The sequence below is a fragment of the Felis catus genome, chromosome X (genome assembly GCF_018350175.1).
Source record: "Felis catus isolate Fca126 chromosome X, F.catus_Fca126_mat1.0, whole genome shotgun sequence".
In the NCBI taxonomy this organism is placed as follows: domain Eukaryota; kingdom Metazoa; phylum Chordata; class Mammalia; order Carnivora; family Felidae; genus Felis; species Felis catus.
The window spans coordinates 3,498,244-3,518,535 of NC_058386.1; the positions used below are offsets into that span (position 1 = coordinate 3,498,244).

The window sequence follows — 20,292 nt, forward strand, 5'->3', positions numbered from 1 at the left end:
CACACGCATGCATGGTCTACTTCTCTAGTAAGAAAGGAAATAATAATAGCAAAATATGGATGAAATCAAACTGCTATCCCCCATGATGGTGAATTCAAGATAATGGCAACGGCATCCAACTGTATGGACATGTAGCAAAGATCCTGCCATCTCTAACGAGTAAAACTAGCATGGGCTCAAACCATGCACTGTTAAGGGAATCACTGTGATATTTGCTTATGATAATTATATTGTGGGCTCATATAATGAAAGTCAGATTTCTGATGTTTATTCATAGGAATATTGCCTTATGTCTCTCCAACATTTCTCTCAATGTTACAGAGCAATTAAGCACATTACGGTAGATGAGAGAATGGAACATGAGGAACTTTATGGCTTGTTGGTGGAAATACCATGAGGAGAATCCATACATTCTGGGAATCTTGGTTCCATAGTGCACACTATTCCTTCCTACTTTATTTTCCCTAGAAATCCAGTGTTCAAGGCTCCCAGGAGGACAGAGGTAAATGTAGGATTTAATTTTCGTGGCTTACGATTGAAGGTCATCATTCCTCTAATTTTGTGCCCTGAACACCAACAAAGATAGCGTCATTTTAAAGTTCCAGATCATTTCTGATCATAACTGTCAGCTGCTAGTTTTGTTGTTGTTGTTGATAAAGGGAACAATTAAGTGTTTTCCTAGCACACATGGATCACCCAACATTCAGATACTTTTGCATACTTTGTGCAGACAGGAGGTCAATTGTTATTTTCCCTAGTTACCCCCGATAATTAATTTAAAATACAAAACGTCAGGGGTGCCTGGGTGGCTCGGTCGGTTGTGTCCGACCTCGGCTCAGGTCATGATCTCACGGTTCCTGGGTTCGAGCCCCATGTGGGGCTCTTTGCCGACAGCTCAGAGCCTGGATCCTGCTTCGGATTCTGTGTCTCCCTGTCTCTCTGCCCCTCCTGCCTGCACTCTGTTTCTCTCTCTCTCAAAAATGAATAAACATTAAAAAAATTTAAATATGAAACGTCAGCTCTCCACATTGTACAATATCTACATTAACCAAGAGGCACATCTTAAACTGTTAGTTTGTGCCTTATTCCTGTTAGTGCGTAGGATGCATTTATATGTGATTAAAAGGGGATTTGGAAGAAAGGTGAAAAGTTTTGCTGTGATGAGCCGCATTTAGGTCCATAATAAAAATGAGGCTAACCGGTGTGAACGGCGACCAGGTGTCCTGTTAATTTCTTTCTTTCTTTTTGTTTGTTGGGACTTTGCCTGCTCCCGGGATCTGGCGTCCGTTACCTGGATGCTTGTCTCAGTGGTGTTGAGGGCAGAGGAGGGAACTCCCGAGACAACCACTGACCACTGCTGTCTTTGACCCTGCGCACATCTGGGAAGCGGGGCTCCCCGGAACCCCCATGGGGACAGCTCAAGGCGCCAGGGCTCGTGGCATGGCATTGTGATGGTGGGTGGCTCCTATTTGACAAAGCACGAGCTGAGCCCACACGGTTCAGGTGGCCAACACACCTGCCTGTGAACCCGCCTCTTCTCTGTGCTTTCTCCTCATTCAAATGCTGCTTCTTTCAAAAGCAGGCTTTATAACAACACGTAGGGTCAACATTTAGAGCGGGTCGCATCTCCCTCTCCTTAGGTTATAAATTACTTACAGTGGGTCCTGGTGTAACTCTGTCCCCTTTATGTTGTCTTACCTTAACAGGCCAAGTTTCCTGTTCTATATCCATCCATTCATGTGAGAGGCCGGCATAGCAGGTGTTTAAAAATAGTGCTTCAGTAAAATGAGATCCCAATGATTAACGACACAAAAGGAACCTAAAATTGTAAGTAAGACAATAGGTGATGCTGATAAATTATTATTTTTTTAAATAAAGGAACACTCTACAAAATCACATAGGCATCTGAATGTGTGTGTGCAGGTGTGTGTGTGTGTATGTGGGTGTGTGTCTACATGCAAAGAGCTCTAAACTTTAAAGCTATCACTTTTCTCAAGACAGAAATGACAGACTTTTTTTTTTTCTTCCAAAATTCCTACAGGAGACATAGATTTCCGAACCAACCGGCTACATTACAGAATAGTTGATAAGCACAGCAAAGCGCAACAGATCTTACCACTGACGCTGTGTGATGCTTCCCACATTTGCAATTGGGCATCAGCTGATTTCCCAGTTTTTCAAGAGACATCTCCACTGGTGTACGTTGGGGTACCAGAAATGTATCTCCCCATTTCCTCCCTACATCAACGGACGCACTCAATACCAAGGTCCTGCATTCGGGACCTGAGACGAGGGACTTGGATGGATTTGCTTTTCGAAGCTTCTCCCAGCTGAACCTGCTGGCAATTTTTCTCAATACCCAGAAGCCCCCAAGCCGTTTCTATTAGGAGCCTCTGACCTCAGACACTAGAATGAAGACTTTAATGCATTCCACCTGTTCATTCTGGCCAGCTGCTTCTCCGCCCTGGCCAAACGGGGAAGAGGACGCACCCTCCCCATTTTCTCTCAAGCCCTTGTCTGGAGGAAAACACAATTATTTGTAGGTTTTCTAAATATGCGGGTAGTCGCTTTGTGAAAAGGTAGAGTCCTAAAAGACCTCTCTCTCTCTCTATATATATATCTATATATAGATATCTATAGATATCTATATATCTCTCTATAGATCTCTCTCTCTGTATATATATATCCATTTATTAAAATATAATCATGAGCATCTGCAGAGAAAGTATTGCTTTTGCTTCCTTAGCAGAGACTAGACTTACAACTTTTTTTTTCTAATCAGGTGGTCCAGAAGAGGTAAGATGATGAGATAAGAACATGTTGAGGCAGTTCTCAGAAGCAAATGAAGAGCCCTGCCATCTGACTGCTTTGAACTAGTCTGATGGTTCATGGCTCGGTCACGTTGGGCTCCGCTAAAAGTGACCCAACGTCTGCTTTTATTCCAGTTTCTTTGCTGATGACAAGTCCGGACCTGTTCCGCTCCTCTTGCTTCCTGCCGAAACACTGTACACCACAAATTATCCTGAGGGTAACTAATTCAGAACAAATTCTTGTTCCCGAAGCCCTCTTAACGCCGCCCTGTGTAAGCCCAAACGCTCCTCTCTGCCGTGTGAACGGCTCACCCAGATGGCTCACTGTTCTTGCGTGTGCTCTGCCTTTGCTGCAAGTGACCAAATTCGAGCTGGATGCCAGAAGTGCCCCTGGTCATCTCTGACCACTGGGCTGTATCAGTTCTGGAACACAGGGCTGTAAAACGGCTCTACCCCTCTCCCTGTCCCCACCACCTCGGAGAAGGATGGTAATTCATTTCTCACGTTGCTTTAGCTTTCCACGGAACAGCTTTCACGGCGCCCAGGGCCCCCTGATCGTGACCGTCATGGCTACTTCTGAACATTCTCAATAGTTGGGGACAGTTGGGAACCAGCAGCCTCTCTAGCACTTGAGAAGTTGTTGGAAATGTGGGGACTCCAGCCTACACATCCCCAGCTGAATGCTCACCACTCCTAGCAGGTGAGGTTAAGGTGCTGTGTCTACACTCCCACTGGCACTGGGTACCATCCCCAAAGCCTGCTGCTATTCTGTCCTTTCACTTCACACACCATCTCTGGCACACGGCCTGTGAGGAGGGAGATGGTCGGTAAATGTTTGCTGAGTGAACACATGAGTGAACGAGTGCATGAATGAATGCATACACTCTTACTGTTTTTCCAGTTAGAATGTGCAAGAATGTATATATACATGGTGGAAAAAAATAGTGACTCTCCCTCTAGCTAAAATTTGCTAAAGATTCGGTTTTAAACATTTTTTCAATTTCGAATCCATGAACATGGCATTTCCATGAAATACATATTACACATACATATATGTATGAGAATATTATCCATTCACATATATATACATGTAATATACACCTATATGCAATATATAAAATATGTATATAAATACATAAAGATGTATTGCAGATTATATAATACATGGTATATATTTTATGTTTTATGTATTTATATAAATACATGCTATATATTTTGTTATGTATTTATATAAATACATGGTATATATTTTGTTTTATTTATATATTAAATATAAATATAACATATGTTGTATATAATATATAAATGAATGTGTCATACTGTGAATATTAATAACATTTATATTTTCTTTATATAATTATAAGATAAATACTATAATTATTACAAATAAAATATATGATGTAAATTCTGTATATACAATATTTCTATAATATATCAACTTAATATGCAATATATTATAAAATATATTTTTATATTATACAGTCTGCATATATTATATATGCTATATTATATATTATGTATAGTTTATATCATATAAGCATATAATATGTAGTTATAATAAAATATAATAGGAAGTATACTACTAAATTATTATTATGTAACATATTACATATATATTTATATCCCGTTTGCCTTATACTAGCAAATGACCCCAATCAATATGTAAAAACCTTCAGTGCTCCACTGCAGCAAACAGTCACAGGATTTGCTGGGTTTCTTTATCTGACCATCGGCTAATGAACGAGGACACATGTGCACCTGCATTAGAAATTCCTGCTGTCTTCCTTACTGGTGGAGTTGGGGCTCTGAAGCACACTACCTTCTTTTGAACCCAACCTGTGCTGCCTGGCGGCCACAAGTTCCCGACTCTCAACCTCTTCCACTTTAAAGGAGGGGTATTACAGGTGCCTGTGCCTGGGGGCTCTCCTGAATGTTAATTAAAAGGATAAGAAACAGCCAGATGCACTTGTGAGGACTTGGCCAATTTGCTCTCCACGGGCCCGGGAGGCATGTTCTGCCTCTTGAGTTTTACTCACAATTTCTTGCTGTCACCCGAAGATTTACTCAAACAAGGCTGTTTGGATGCGGGAGGGCATTATTATGTCAAACTCAATGCCAAACCCAGCACCATAAGAATGGGCAGTGATAACAGTAATAAATCCAAGTGCTCCAATTCAGGAACCTTCAGGAAACATCATCATCACCGTCTGGGGCTTCCTTCTCCAACGTCAGGCAGAACTCCCCCCGTGGGTCGCCCAAGAATCATGCACTGGGAGAAACTGTGCGAAGCTGACCCGTTACAGGTTGAGTGTGTCCATTTATGTCTGATGTACCGCGTAGCTTTTAAAATGAAAACAGCAGTCAAAGGGGTAGGAAAAGTAAATAACATAGGCCACCTACAAAAAAAGGATGGACGCGTAATTATTTGCACAAAGCATTAGAAAATACTGTGATATTTTATTATTAAAAATGCTGCTGAAAAGTTTATACATATGTGTCCAGCCATATATATCTTCTATCATTACTTAAGGCAAAATCAAAAACAAAATTTCAAAATAATAACCCAAGAAACCATTAAACCCTGCGTGCCTGTGAAGGTCAAGGATAAAAGCCTAGGAAAGTTTTTTTTTTTTTAACTTATTTTCTTTTTCTCATTTTTTTTCTCATTTTTCTCTTTTTTATAGATAGCAAGTATATTTTATTCTCATAGAACTCTATGAAGATTCTATAACTTCTTTCCATGTAGAAATAAGATATCATTTAAGGTGTATTAAATTTCTTTTGATCATATCCTCTGTAAAAGCTATTCACTTAACAAGAACTCTTTTTTTTTTCCTTATCCAAATGTCACAAGCCTGATACATTACTGTGCATATTGCTAGCAGAAGACAATTGGAAATACTAAACAAATATTGGAATTCACATTACAAACATACCAGACCCACACTGATGCCAAGCATCACCTCTCGGGTAGTTGTATGGAGAGTCTATTTGCCGTACCCCGCTGGGGGTAATACATAGCTTGCAGAAATGACCTGACAATACCTTTAGAAAAGTATGAACTGGGGACAAAACTTGTACCCGTGACACGTCTAGCTGCAGGAAAGGATTGTTGGTTGGCCATGTGCAAAGTGGGGATTATAATAGTTCACATATGTATATACAGAGACCCACTCTCAAATCTTAACCCAGATGGACGACAGAACTTATCGTGGGACTTCTATGCACCTGTAAGAACTGTCTTTTGCTAAAGGGCGTTTTCGAAGACGTTGGTATCGATCGTTACTGTTTTAGTGTAGGGGTTCAGTACTCGAGCGTTGTGCCAAGGGGCAAGGACGCCGGACTTATCTTGTGGAGCATCCCCAACGTAGCAATGACTTGTAAGCCTCGCTTTCTGAAATAACCATAGTCAAGCCCAGAGACAGGATTTTCAAACATCTTTGGCTGCTACTTCCTGATGTTGCAATAACTCTTGAAAGACAAACTATAAAGTAACCATTGTTCTTTTCCCTTCCACCGTAGGAAACTCAAAATATTCCTTCAGATAAAATTAAAAGGACAATGGGAATGTTGAGGAGGTGTTGGGGGCAAATGTCCAGTCCCCAGCTTGCCAATTTTAAGTGGGGCGAATAATTTCCGTAACTTATCTTGACAGCGAAGGCGACCCTAACTTTGCAGAAAAAACCCATGCAGAGGGCTTTTCACGTTCTGTCCTTTCACGTGGGTTTGTTTTCTCCCCGCACGATTCATTGACCAGTGACTGATACACAAGTCTCACAGTACTTTAGACAAGCATATGTGTTATCCCATAAACGATGTAAAGAATAAAAAACAAAAAATCTTGCTTCCTGATAAATAAGGGACTTACTGCTTAAAGAAAAAACAGGAAACACACATGCCCTCCTTCAATCTGATTAGCTAAGCTGAGCAGGTAGCCCGGCACCCACAGCCCTTTCTGCAGCTGCTGGGGAACACTGAGCCGTATTTACCCGGCGGGGCACGGCCCCACCCCCACTAAAGGCAAGCTTTCTTTCCTTTTTTGGCAGGACCCCTGGGGGTGGGCAGCAGGTCTCCCTAAACATATTCAAAGAACCACAACCACAGACCAAGACTTGTATTTTGTTTTTTGTTCCTGCAGTGTCTCTGTGTGTGTGTGTTTCTAATTCAGCAAGCTTTACATAAACTCCACGCTGGGGATGGGGGATCCATCTAGGTGGTGCAACTCCATGGAGGCTAACACACACAAAAATAAAAGTTTGCTAACACAACGGTCGGTCTCCTAACAATGCTGTCGCATGCATCCCAGAAAGGGGGGTGAAGAGCCCCACCACACAGACAGTCTGGGTCCGCTGTGTGACACCACATCGTCCTACAAATGAAATGCGTTAGAAAACCCCATGTGTTTGCTTACCACGAGGAATTAAGAACATCCTCCTGTGTCCTGGAGGAAACAGAGGTGAATGACTAATGTATATATATATATATTTATATACATACAGACCACAATGGAAAGCACAATCTTGCTAAAAGGTCTTTCAAACTGAAAACACCAATAAAAGCTTTTTTGTTGGTTGTTTTTTTTTCCTTTCTCTGTGTGTCTTTTTGTTGAAACTCACAGCTATATACATTTGTTTCTTTTTTTTTTTTTTTTACAAAGTTTCTTAAATATAGTTCAGGCTGGCGAAACACCTCTTTGCACAGAACTATACATATGTTACTGCATAGTCGGCTCTTGTAATAATAAAATTCTACTTCTCCTTCTGTCTGGATGATAGCTCCATGCACTGGGTAAAATCCCACAGACTTGTCCTTCCCTTAAGTAGAGCCATCCGTCGTATGGCACATATTGTATTTTTCAACTGTTAATTAAAAAAAATTTTTTTTCTTAAGTGTCCCTGGCTGAGTCCCCAAAGTGTCAGCTTCTATTGTTAACACGGGAAGCATCCAGGTCCTGGAGACGGTGATGTCCTAGCCAAACTAAACGTTCTCTGGAGAGGTGGAGATGTTAAAGCAGTATTGTAACAGCAATGTATACTTTTTCACATTTCATAGGGTCAGAAGTAGATCTTGTCGTACTGGGAAATGCCAATGGGATGGGTCTACAGGGACACGATGGTGGCCCTGTTCTTTTTGTCTTATGTCAGTGGGATGACCCACACTCCTCGTGGGCACACGTTGCTTCTCTCTTTCTCCCTCTCTCCAGTGGGAAGGAGCAGATGTAGCGGAAAGGAACAGCAAAGCTATACTCTAGTGGTCGAGTGTCCGTGGGGGAGATTGGTACTGTTTTGTCCTCCGCTGAAGGTGTTGAATGTGTGCAAAGGCTGCATGCCCGTCAGTGTGTTTGGGATCATGGTGATGGTATTTGGTGTCATGAGTGGGATGTCATCTGGAGACCTGCGCAGCGTCAGGGTGTAGTCTGGAGGACAGGTGAGCCTCAGCGTGTCGTGAGCCTGCAGGGACTCACACTCGTGGTCATGTTCCAGCTGCTTCATCTGCAGGGACATGATCTCTTCGTTCTGGATGTGAGCGATGTCGTTTGTGGTATTCCTCTGGGGACTGGGGCGCCTGTGCGTCTCGTGGCGTCTCTTGTCCTTCTTGTAGTACAGAGCCGCAAATGCCAGAATGTTGAGGAAGAGCAGGGAGGCCCCCACGGCGATGGTGACGCTCAGTTCAGTGGAATAATCCCGTTTGGTTTCGATGAGGACGGTTGTGTCCTCGGGCCCTGTCTTATGAGGGTCCTTGGAGTGTTTGGGGTTGTTAGCGGGAGTGATGGCTGGGCGTTTGGTCGTGGGCCATATCTTGGCGGGAGACCGCCGGGTTCCATAGGGGAAGGAGGTCATGTCGGGAGGAGGGACCTTCGTGGTTGTTGACACGTACTGGAATATCTCATTCAGGTTGTGCAGGTGGGGAACCAATTCCAGCCAGAAAGCCACCTTGGTAGCTCGGTAGTGATCCCTCACTCTGGGCTTCAGGCCAATATGTAGATAGAGCTGGTCTTTGGGGTTATACTTGGACCAGGCCACTTCCTCAAAGCGATTGGGTTTTGTATGAATGAACTTGGTGTCCTGAGGAACAGGCTGATTTGGGTCACTGGGGACAGAAGGAAGAGAAAAGAGGGAAAAAAAGGTCACACCCTTCGACATGTGACAAGTAAATCTCGCCATCAAACAAAACAGGGAATTAGGACCATTTAATTGAGCTCACCAAGACCTGTTTATGAACACCAAGTACTCAAATAGCAACGGACACACTGTGGTTTAATTCAACCATGGCTACCATTTTGTATTTTCCTTAAAGTCTTCTCTTCCTTTTATTTTAAATTTTTTTTTCAATGTTTATTTATTTTTGGGACAGAGAGAGACAGAGCATGAACGGGGGAGGGGCAGAGAGAAAGGGAGACACAGAATCGGAAACAGGCTCCAGGCTCTGAGCCATCAGCCCAGAGCCTGATGCGGGGCTTGAACCCACGGACCGCGAGATCGTGACCTGGCTGAAGTCGGACGCTTAACCGACTGCGCCACCCAGGCGCCCCTTCTCTTCCTTTTATTTTAAAAATAATTCCTGGTGGCAGAGGTCTGGCATTTTCATAACATTTCTACTATATTTTTAAATGCATCAAATGATCTTCAAAAATAAAAAAAAGTAAGAAAAATATGGGTGTAGGAAATTTTTTCAGTATTTCAAGTTTAGCTACTCTTGAGCCATAAATCTCAACCAAGGCGTGTTGTCCACACAGGGACATTTGGCAATGTCTGGGGACATATTTGGTTGTCATGTGTGGACTGTACCGCCATGAATGAGTAGAGGGCACAAACATCAATAGTATTGAGGTTGAGAAATCCTGATTTAGAGGCAATTGTTCAAAAAGTAGGCATTTTCTTTCTTGCACCAGGGTGGCTTCTGAGGTGGACAAACACATACCGAAGTTTTAAGAACTAAAATTGTGTTAAAAATCAAATAAAAATAGGACTTGCCATTGCAAAATGTGAAGACACGGTGAAATGAAGGCACCATGAGTTTGCTCTCTTTTTGAAAGAGGAATAGTTGAATATTTGAAAACCTTTCCAAGACCGAGCCACGTAAATAGCAAATAACATTCCATTAATTCTAAGAACGGTGATAAGATCACAGCTTTACATATGGTGAAGCTAACATGTTTAGGAGAAGTAAAACACGGTGCAAGAAATTGAGAGTTTCTGTAGATGTTAAGTGTGCCAGGCCAACTCTGAACCCAAGAATTGTCTTGTTATTTACATAAATGGGCACAGGCAGAAAGGGAATCACCAAAATGAAAGGGAAATCCAGAAAACATGGTACTTTAAACATCTTTGCCACCAATTCTTTTACTATAACAAAGAACCTCCCCAAAATATCATATTCTCATTTCTTCCATCTATTTTTACGGTTGGCAAAGTGAAGTGTAAAACATATTTCATCTTAATGTTTATTTGTTTTGAAAATGTTGAGGTCATGCACAGTAAAAGATCACCTAGCAGACAACACTGAACGTTCAGACGTCATGGACAAGCCAGAGCAAGTTGGGATGTGCACACACAGATCTGGCTCTTCTCACTTCTGTTTTCCATGGAACAACGTTCTGGCAGCATGGACAAAGCTGCCTCTAGCCACTGCCTCTATGCTCACATGCCAGAACACTGGCCAGAAGTCCTACCTGAAAGTCCCAAGTCCACACACATGACCGTGCATTGTGCAGGATGCAAACGATACCCTGGCCAACTGGTGCATGCAGCCTTTGCTAAAAGAAGGACATTTGCCCTCAGTCTGAGGCTGTCAAAATCATCTCCAGGCATTAAGCTCTGAGGCTCTCCCTCATTACAGCTGTGAAATCTTGCGCAAATTTCTGAAGCCTCTCTGGGCCTAATCATCCTCATCTACAGAATGGGTGACGATACTGGGATTAGAAGTAGTTGATGGAGGCTCAATAATCATAACAAAATTTTTGGAAAATAGTTACAGCCTAGTAAATATTATCTCCTTCGGCCAATATACAAAGTAGAATGCCTAAAAATTGCTTAGGGAGGGAGACAGGACTGTAAAGTAATATACTGTAATACCCACAGCATGTACAGGGTACCATATCCTGCATATAGTATATGCCATATAAAAGTATACTGTTTACCACCGTATATATGGTATGCTATACATTGTAAATAATATACATCATAGCATGTATATTACATGGTACATAGTACACATCACAGTATATTATATTACATATTGTATGTATTGAATACTACAGTATATACAGTATAGTATACACTTCATATAGCATATATTCTATACCACAGGATTTATGGTATATACTATATGTTATATCCAGTAGATGCTTCATAAAAGTATAATGTAGAATATATACTCTGTGAAAGTATACTATATATCATAGTATATACTGCATAATGTACACTATATATATGGATATCTATATCACTAGATATATAGCTATATATAGATACATATAATTATATGTAAATATAACTATATACACGGCATACAGAAAAAGAAATTTTACTACTTAACTGAGTGCACACTCACTTTTATTTTACTCATGGGATCAAGAAAAAAGAATACAAATTTGTAGATCCTAATGCATGAGTTTTCTTTTTTATCTGTTCATTTATAAACATTAATATATGTAAAATCTTTTTATCTGATTTTTAAAAATACTTGCATGTTTCAGAAACATGTTGGATTCAATATAGCACCTCATGTTTCTTTTATTTGAGTCTTCTGAAATAAATTTTTGGAAAAATTCCTATTTAATTGGAATGTGCCATGGAAACTTTTGTCACCGATTTTTATTTTCTAAAAGCAAGGAAAGGTGGTAAGGATTCCTACTATTTTTCCATTGATCTGATTTCACTGAATTGGGTCTATTAGCTGTGTGGACCTTTTATTAAGCAGAGGGCATCTAGGAAAAAGAGTATTCTGTTCATGTTGGATATTGGACTCTTTTTGATGAAATTCGGTGTGCATTTGAAAGGTAAAGAAACACATTTATTTTGTTCTCAAAGAATAGAGCAGAGGATTTTGAAAATCCAGATAAGTAAGCTTTAGCCTGATACAATCTATCTATTAAAGTTCTTGGAGGTGCACGGTCAGAAGCCTTAAACCAAGATAAACTCACAGAGCTTATGAAAGTCCATCATTTTCCCTTGTCAAACACTCCAAAGACAGCAAGACCTCTAAGTGGGATAGCAGTGTCTTTTTAGATTTGACTTCCGCATATGGCATGTTTTAATTTCCATGAGTAAAATTAAAGATCGTGATGATTAAGGATAAAAGCAATGGACGTATCTTCTCTCCCTAGTGAAAACCTCAATGCTACCTGCATCCACATTTCCCAGCACCTGAGACACACATTTTCACCCGTCACAATTTATTTGAGACATCATCTTGGCGGAGGACAGTCAAGTGCATTTCTAAGCCCTTGTGATCCATGTTATTTGCTAGAGATAGGTAATATGATTCCTGTAGAAACACCAGTAAACTCTCTGATGGGCTCCTTTTGATGACACAAGATTCTCCTCACATCTAGCACAACGTAGTACCTGGTATTTGTTACCAGATGTCTAAGAAGAAGGCTACCACGTGCACCTACACAACAGGTCAAGATGTTCATTCACTCTGCTTACAATGCTTTTTGGCCGTAAAGGTCATTTGAAGACCAGACACGGGCTGCAGTTCTCTGTAAGCCATGCACCCTAAGGGCCTCTTGAGTTTTCGCAAAGGCTGAAAATAAACTCATCACAGGATACCAACAACGTCCACAGTCAAGATAGCATCTCATTAGACCTACACCGAGAGCCTTGGTCCTGAGACCAAGTCAAAAAACTGAAATCTGTGTTGGTTGCATTTGCCGTGCCAGAATTATCTTTGCATTGTCTGAACTCCAATGGCATTTAAGTAAGGCCCTCGATGGACAATGCATCATCTGGTTCCTTAAAGTGCCGATTGTTGCAATATGTCCTACAGAGACCAACTTTTCTTTGGTGTCCCCACAAAAGAGTTCAGACTGAATCGGTGTTTGATCCACAAGCACCTGGATGCTATGGACCAGTCAGGGCTCGCATTCCCAAAGAGATTTTCTATGACACAGGTTGTAATTCTTTCTAAGCCTTTGTAAACCTTGGGATTAGTTTTCATTTTTCCTTGACATTGCTTTTCGTTTAGCAAAACTTTCCACATCAGCTTTATTTTTAGGCTAGTACTTATTGTTTTGGCCTCTGTTGTTCTTTTCCAGCACTGTTTCGGTCGAGTCTTCTTTTTTTATTTTTAACATTTATTTTTGAGAGAGAGTGTGAGCAGGGGAGGGGCAGAGAGAGAGAGAGAGAGAGAGAGAGAGAGAGAGAGAGGCAAGGGAGGGGCAGAGAGAGAGGCACATACAGAATCGGAAGCAGGCTCCAGGCTCTGAGCTGTCAGCACAGAGCCCGATGTGGGGCTCGAACTCACGAACTGTGAGATCATGACCTGAGCCGACTGGCACCCTGGCAGCACCTTGGCTGAGTCTTCTAAGCTGGATCATGGAACCCTCCTTCCTTTCCTCCCTACCCGCCTTCCCCCTTCCGTGTCTTCTATACCCATATTCCCAACATTTACTTCTCTGTGCTCCACAACAACAAAAAGTTGGCATATCATGTATTTACACTGAAAGACAGACATAAGGTCACACCTGTGAGCTGTGGGTTGTACGAAAAGCAGCACCAGGGTATACGCCTTGCCTAACATCCAAACAGTAAGGAACAGCAGCGTGTTGTCTGTAAGGTACAGAAGACTGGAAACAGCAGCTAGTGATAATGGCAAAGCATGTCCTGATGCCATGGACTCCTCTCTCCGTAGACAAGGGCTGTGACAAATGGCCGGGGAGATGTTCTTATAATCTAGGTCCTGTCCCTCTACTGCTGGTGGGGAGCAGTGGATGGTCTCTGTGTCACGGTCTGAGAACGTGTTCTGAAGAACAGAGTTAACCGGCATGCTCACACTGTGGCGTCAGACATGGTTTATCCTACGTTGTTCCATTACTGGCACCATTTTGGCTCACCTTCCCTGGGACCACCGAAGCAGCCCCCGCCGGGGACAAGGAAATACACCCCTGCAGAGAGCCTAGTGCACCGCTACCCTAATTAAATACATGAATAGCAACCACCTCTCACGACTGTGCCAAGTATTGACAAATACCGAAATCACTAGACTGCCCACCCGTTCCATCCTCTGTCTCCTTGTTCAACTGGCCGCCATGGAAATATTATCCCACACATACTGACGCTGGAAGACTCCACTTTGCATTTCACATTAGAGGAAGTCCTGAGTGACTCTCTTTAAGGATGATTTGAGTCATTTCAATGACCTTTCCAAACGAATGAAGAAAACTGACTGCATTAATATCCCTAAGTATTATTTCAGCCAGGGCTCACAGGCACTGCGGAAGTAAAAATAGCTCCTATTTGGATCCAGTCCAGCTTCTTCAGCCTGACACCCACAGCTCTCCATTGTGTCTTTCCCGTTTGCTCAGGGAGAGCTTGACTCTCTCTGAAGTTCTAGACTCCACTTAGATGACACCTGTTCCCCCAAAGCGGACGTCCTCCCCCTTCCGAACCCTTTTCCCATCTGTTCTGGCTGCTTTGACACCTTCATGAACACATACCATGAACGGTCACACGAATGCCTTTGGCCGTGATTAAGCCCAGGCTATTTAACAGTTCCGTCACTACGTTCCCCACACGAGGGTGTGAACCACAGGCGCTGGGCACAGAGATCTTAGGAACCAAGCTATGACATGAAAAGAAGCACTCAGTAGCAGAACGCTGTGGTATTTTTAATCCTGGCCCAGCCTTTGATAGGTCTTGGTGAAAATATCCATTTCGCGCTAGGAGATCTTTCCCATCGCGTGACACTAATTAATTTCCTTTACCGTTCTTCTTTCTTTTTTAAACGCCAAGAGGGCATCAGCCCCAGAGCTCTTGGCAACGCAAGAGGAGCTAACGAGAATTTAATGGCTTTGTTTGGAGTTTGCCATTTTTTTCATGGTTCAGTGACACTGGTGATGAATGATCACCATGTAAGAAAAATCATATAAAGTCCATTTTCAAAACACATAAGGGAAAGAAGTATGTGGTTTTAACTAAAGCGAGTAAGGATGTTTAGATATTACTTAAAGAGTGCTATGTTTGGATGAAAATGTAAGGAAAGCAGATGGCCATCATTTGGGAAATCTTTCTGCTTCAAGAGCATGACACTTGGTTAGGAAAGGCATCACACACCTGAGTTCAATGACACAACTGGGCATCATCCTGCCTTTAAAAGGGGTGATGAGTTGAATTGTTCCCCCACCAAATTAACACCATATGCCAAAGTGCTAACCCCCAGGGCCTCAGAATGTGACCGTATTTGGAAACAGGGTCATTCCAGATGGAATCAGTGAAGATAAGACGGGGCAGGTTGGACTTCTAAACCAATATGACGAATGCCCTTAGAAGAAGACGGCCATCTGCAAACAGACACATCACACAGACGCAGAAACCACAGTCACGTGGCTATAAACAGGCAATGCCACAGATAGCCTGCAAAGCAGCAGGAACTAGGAAGGAGCACAAAACTGTCCCCTAGAGATTGGAGACGGAACTCGGCCCTGCCAACACCTGCATTTTGCGTTTCTAGCATCCAGAACTGGGCAATGATAAATGCCTGTGGTTTGAAGCCACACCGTTTGTGGTACATGGTTACAGCACCCTAGGGATGTTATAATAACATCATAAACAAGGGTGACATAAAGATAGTCGTTGACTAGGGGACGCCTGGGGGGCTCAGTCGGTTGAGCATCTGACTTCGGCTCAGGTCATGATCTCACGGTTCATGGGTTCGAGCTCCGCATCGGGCTCTGTGCTGATGGCTTGGAGCCTGGAGCCTGCCTCGGATTCTGTGTCTCCCTCTCTCTCTCTGCCCCTCCCCCACTCATGCTCTGTCTCTCTCTCTCTCTCTCTCTCTCTCAAAAACTACATAAACATTAAAAAAAATTCGTTGGCTTGATGTCAATCATCTCTTTGTTGATGAAAGAACCCTTAGGTGACAGGCAAGCATCTGTCCCAAATATCTGTACATCCTCCCTCCCCTACTGCCTCCTATGCCCACCGTGGTTAGACCAAATGTAAAATGTGACAGTTGGACGTGGGTATCCATACAATACACTTGACACTCTATAAACACGCCATACTTTTGCTAAGACCTCCAAAACTCTGAAGACAGCGTGCACACAGTAACATTTGGAATCGTTGTGAAAGAATGAGCCCTGAGCATTGAGCCCTCAGCACCACGAACCCTGTCTCTAGAGCTGCCTCAGACTCAGGCACTGCAGGCTGCTGTCGTGTGGGCGCCTCTGTCCCACATCTGGAGTGCCACGGGAAGACGCACATTCCCGCGGAGAGGGAGAGCGTCTCCGATTTTAATTCAGGGCAAGAGGCTCAAGGTTAATGAGAGAAGCCCACCCAGGTAGAACAGAATGATACCTCATTAATTTCCACAATCACGTTGTGAGACAGGAGAAAAATGAAAAGTTGCTGTGACTTTGTAGCCATTTAAAATGCTGGGGAGTCGGGGCGCTTGGGCGGCTCAGTTGGTTAAGCATCCGACTTCGGCTCAGGCCATGATCTCACGGCTCGTGAGATGGAGCCCCGCGTCTGGCTCTGTGCTGACGGCTCAGAGCCGGCAGCCTGCTTCGGGTTCTGTGTCTCCCTCCCTGTCTCTGCTCTCCCTCACTCACTCTATCTGTCTCTCTCAAAAATAAATAAAAACATTAAAAAATATTTAAATGTTGGGGAGTCTTCTGATGCCTGGGTGGCTCAGGCGGTTGAGTGTCAAACTTCTTGATTTTGGCTCAGGTCATGATCTCACGGTTCGTGGGATCGAGCCCTGGGATGACAGTGTGGAGCGTGCTTGGGATTCTCTCTTTCCCTCTCTGTGTACTCCTCACCCACTCACACGCCCGCTTTCTCTCAAAATAAATAAACCTGAAAAAATAAAAACTTGGGGAGACTTTTCTATCCTTGTTTGCTTGGAAGCTGCTCAACAGGATATCGGTGGGACCTGTTGTTATGTGTGCCTCTTGTGGGTTTTGTACTACATTTAGCTGAGGTCCTTTCCTGTGAGGTATGTATATACACATATATACGAAATATATATTTGTTTATGAAATAAATATGTATAAATGATATATAGATGAATAAGCATTTGCCAATATGTGTATATACAGGAAATAAATCTCATAACTGTAGAGAAACATACATACGTGTGTGTTCATATATAGTATAAACACACATGGATCGTATTTCTTAGATGTATTATGAGACTGAATTTGTTCTCGTGGCTACGCAATAAACACAAATTGCCACGTGGTACACGTGTTTTGATAACCCTACTATTTACCAAAGGACACAAGTTCTGGGATTGGCTTCCAAAGGTAGTGCCGTTTACCCCTGAACCCTGGAGTGGCAGGTAGAAACAGACTTTTAAGTATGCAATGAGCACTCTTAGTAAAAATCTGGTTGGCAGAAAACAATTTAAGGAGGAGGAAAAAGCGAGGCCCCCCACCGTTACCGTGTGTGAATGCATCTTGCACTCCGTTCGTCATGGCAGAACCAGACAATCTAGGAGAAGAGCAAGAAAAACCCGCTGTGGGGAAGCACGTACCCGGTTTTGGCAAAATTGGTCCAGTAGGTCATGACCACTGCGCTGAGCATGACGTCGTTCTTGGAGAAGTTACAACTGAAGAGTTCAGTAGGGCCAATCATGGGGATCCCAAAGACGTAGGGGACTTCGTCACCATGGGCTGAGTCCGCCCAGCTGGGCTTCATTTCACTCTGGCAGTGGTGGTAGAAGGCATAGAAGTAAGTCGGGGAGCCGTACTGAGCGTGCAGGTCGGCCGTGGCCACCGCGGGGGCCACCCACTGGTGATCCGTGAAGAGAGCCACCAGGGTCTTTCGCCGCGTCTCGGGGTTTTCCTTGTCTGCCCAGTCCGTGTACATGAACTTGATGGTCTCCCGCAACGTGTCTTTCCCCTCTGGGTAGCCGTAAAGGTTGTCCACAAAGTTGGACACGGAGAAGTCAAAGTCGTTGGGCGTCACGCCATCTTCGTTGTCCACGATGCCGTCGACAAACTTCAAGCCCTCCCCCTGGTTGACACCAAGCATGATGTCGTAATTGAGGAACTCCCCCTGCTCCATCAGGATCTGAGGGTCGTCTGGGATGACGTCCCCGTCGATGACGGGGCCAAAGGAAATGTGGTACGTGGCCGGGGTGATGGTCTGCTGAATGAGCTCCTTGTAGTTCTTATTCCGAAGGCATTCCACCATGTCCGTGGTGTCCAGCATGTTGCAGCCGACTTTATCTGCCAATATCCGCGTGTACTTGGCTGGCTGGTAGTTCACTGCCCAGCTGGACAGTGCGGTCCCGCTCTGGATGATCGCCTTCTGGAACAGACCTGCAGGTGCAACGTCGTACACATGCAAATGAAAACCCGAAAGACAGAAAAGCAGTTTTTACTTAGCAAAGAAGGCTCTGATTGTCTCTCGGGCATGTGAATTTCTGGATACAGTGGCATTCAGCGCTTTCAGCATTTTTTTGCTCATTTCCATCTCCTTCTCTCCTCCTCCCCTTCCCGCTGGACATTTGTTTTATGGGAGGTTATTACACACACACGCACGCACGCACACACACACACACGGTTTAAGAAAATGGTAAAAAAAACTTTTAGCTCCAGTGGTAAAAAAAAAACGTGCAATCTGTTTATCACTCCACAATTTAGGGTAGTCTTGCCATTGGCATCCCCAGATGCTGTTATAAATAAACCCACCCAGGGTAATCACCTACCTCCCATTCCTTAAAAATATGCTTTGAGCCAAGAAGATGTTAAAGACCATTTTGCCTCACTGGCAAATCCAGGTACCACTTCAACATGCAGGAAAAAAAAATCCACTAAAATCAATTTCAGGGTAAAAATTCAGAGATGTATTTCTGTTTGCACCCTCAATATATTGGATGTATTAAGCTTTCACAACTAAAATATTAATTAAGCTAGCTATTCCTAAAGGAATCCTCACTTGATTGCCCAAGTAAAATGTATTTTTCAAAAAAAAAAATCACTGGTCTCAAAATTGCATCCATTCGAATCCCAGACTTTCCTCTAATGTATTCTGCCACATGTTCAAAATGTCTGTTTCATGAGAAATAAAAAAAAGGGCAATTTGATGAGTAAAATTCTGTGTGGCTTACAATATTCTCTCACTGTCTAGTGCATGAATGTTGGGAAGTAAAAAAAGATTTTTTTTAAACCCTGTATTTTTCACTACTACAGGACAAGAGCTGATGGGGTATAAAATGATAGCATTCTGTTTCTTATCTCTTCCTGCCATTTTCTTGAATTCCAGCATGATGTAGCTCTCATGCCTCAGGAGACGCTGGCAGAGTAATTCAGCTGGGAGCCCAAAAGTTCGTGCCCTGTAGAGTTTTAAGGTCATGCAAGCAATCAAGTGAGGAAACATGATTGCAATCAGGAAGATGTGATTCTAAAGACTGGAAGATTGCCCAAAGATGACACACAAGAGAAGACGTTAAGTTGATCTGGTTTTGCTCAATGCATCATCAAAGTCATTTGGGGGCCATTCTCCCAGAGTTTATAATGCTCTCAGACATGTACAACTACTGACGTTTGTGTTTGGCTCTAAAGATTAATGTGTTGAAGCCTCTTAAAGAAATGATGTCAATATGTGATCGATTGAAGATTTTCACAAGTTAAAATAATCAGGATTAGAAAAATTTTGCTAGATGTTTTTTTTTTTTTTTATCTTGTTACAACTATTGGCCATAACTGACGTAGCTATGTGTTTGTGTGTGTGTGTGTGTGTGTGTGTTACAGAATATAATTTGTGATAAAACTTGAATAATTGGATAAAGAAAAATACCACTCAAACTTCATACTATAAAATTCAAGTTTGGTGAGCATTTTAATGTCATTCCTACTTGGCTATCTATCTCCCCCTCAACGTTGTTTTGTACAACTGTGTCCAGTAGATGCATAGCTTTCACACTGTGTTTCCCAGACCACTGTATGTCTTCAGCACAATTCTTAAATATTTTAATTATTGTTCCTTTGAGTAAATGCATGTGTTCCTTATAACTTTCTTGTCTTTTTAATCTTGGAGCTTCTCATTTGATTCTTTGCTATGATACTGTGGCAAACATTTTCAAGAAAACATCATTTTCCATGCATCTGTTGATTGCTTTTTTGGGGACTACATCGCTAGAAGTATAATTCTAAGGCCAACTATCTAGTTATTTTCATAGTGCTCATTACATTGCTGGGTTGTTTTGAAAAGCTGCTGTGTAGAGATGCGACCCATGCCCAGCACTGCCATGGAGCTTGATCACTTCCGACATGCTGATTTAAGTAATTAATGCTCTTCCTCCAATTAGA

The 20,292-nt window shown here is 42.7% G+C and overlaps 1 protein-coding gene and 2 long non-coding RNA genes across 7 annotated transcripts in view; 1 reads left to right on the forward strand and 2 right to left on the reverse strand.

Annotated features, from left to right (window-relative positions):
* LOC123383512 overlaps nt 1-2,381 on the reverse strand; it is a 58,303-nt gene extending 55,922 nt beyond the window's left edge. Inside the window, exons 1-2 of the long non-coding RNA XR_006593345.1 lie at nt 2,117-2,381; nt 1,699-1,819 (exon numbers count right to left, since the gene is read on the reverse strand). This is a non-coding gene — a long non-coding RNA (uncharacterized LOC123383512). The remainder of the gene's footprint in view (nt 1-1,698; nt 1,820-2,116) is intronic.
* A 397-nt stretch (nt 2,382-2,778) lies between these two features.
* Nucleotides 2,779-5,128, forward strand: LOC123383513. Its single transcript, XR_006593346.1, has 3 exons — nt 2,779-3,028; nt 3,325-3,510; nt 4,453-5,128. It is a non-coding gene; the product is annotated as an uncharacterized LOC123383513 (long non-coding RNA).
* A 119-nt stretch (nt 5,129-5,247) lies between these two features.
* Nucleotides 5,248-20,292, reverse strand: part of NLGN4X (neuroligin 4 X-linked) — a 317,077-nt gene continuing 302,032 nt past the window's right edge. For all 5 annotated transcript variants that reach the window (XM_019823521.3, XM_011291596.4, XM_019823523.3 and 2 more), the window contains 2 exons: nt 17,511-18,300; nt 5,248-8,900 (listed from right to left, as the gene is read on the reverse strand). In XM_019823521.3, coding sequence (XP_019679080.1) covers nt 8,051-8,900; nt 17,511-18,300 — 1,640 coding nt within the window. In that variant the 3' untranslated portion in view covers nt 5,248-8,050. The remainder of the gene's footprint in view (nt 8,901-17,510; nt 18,301-20,292) is intronic.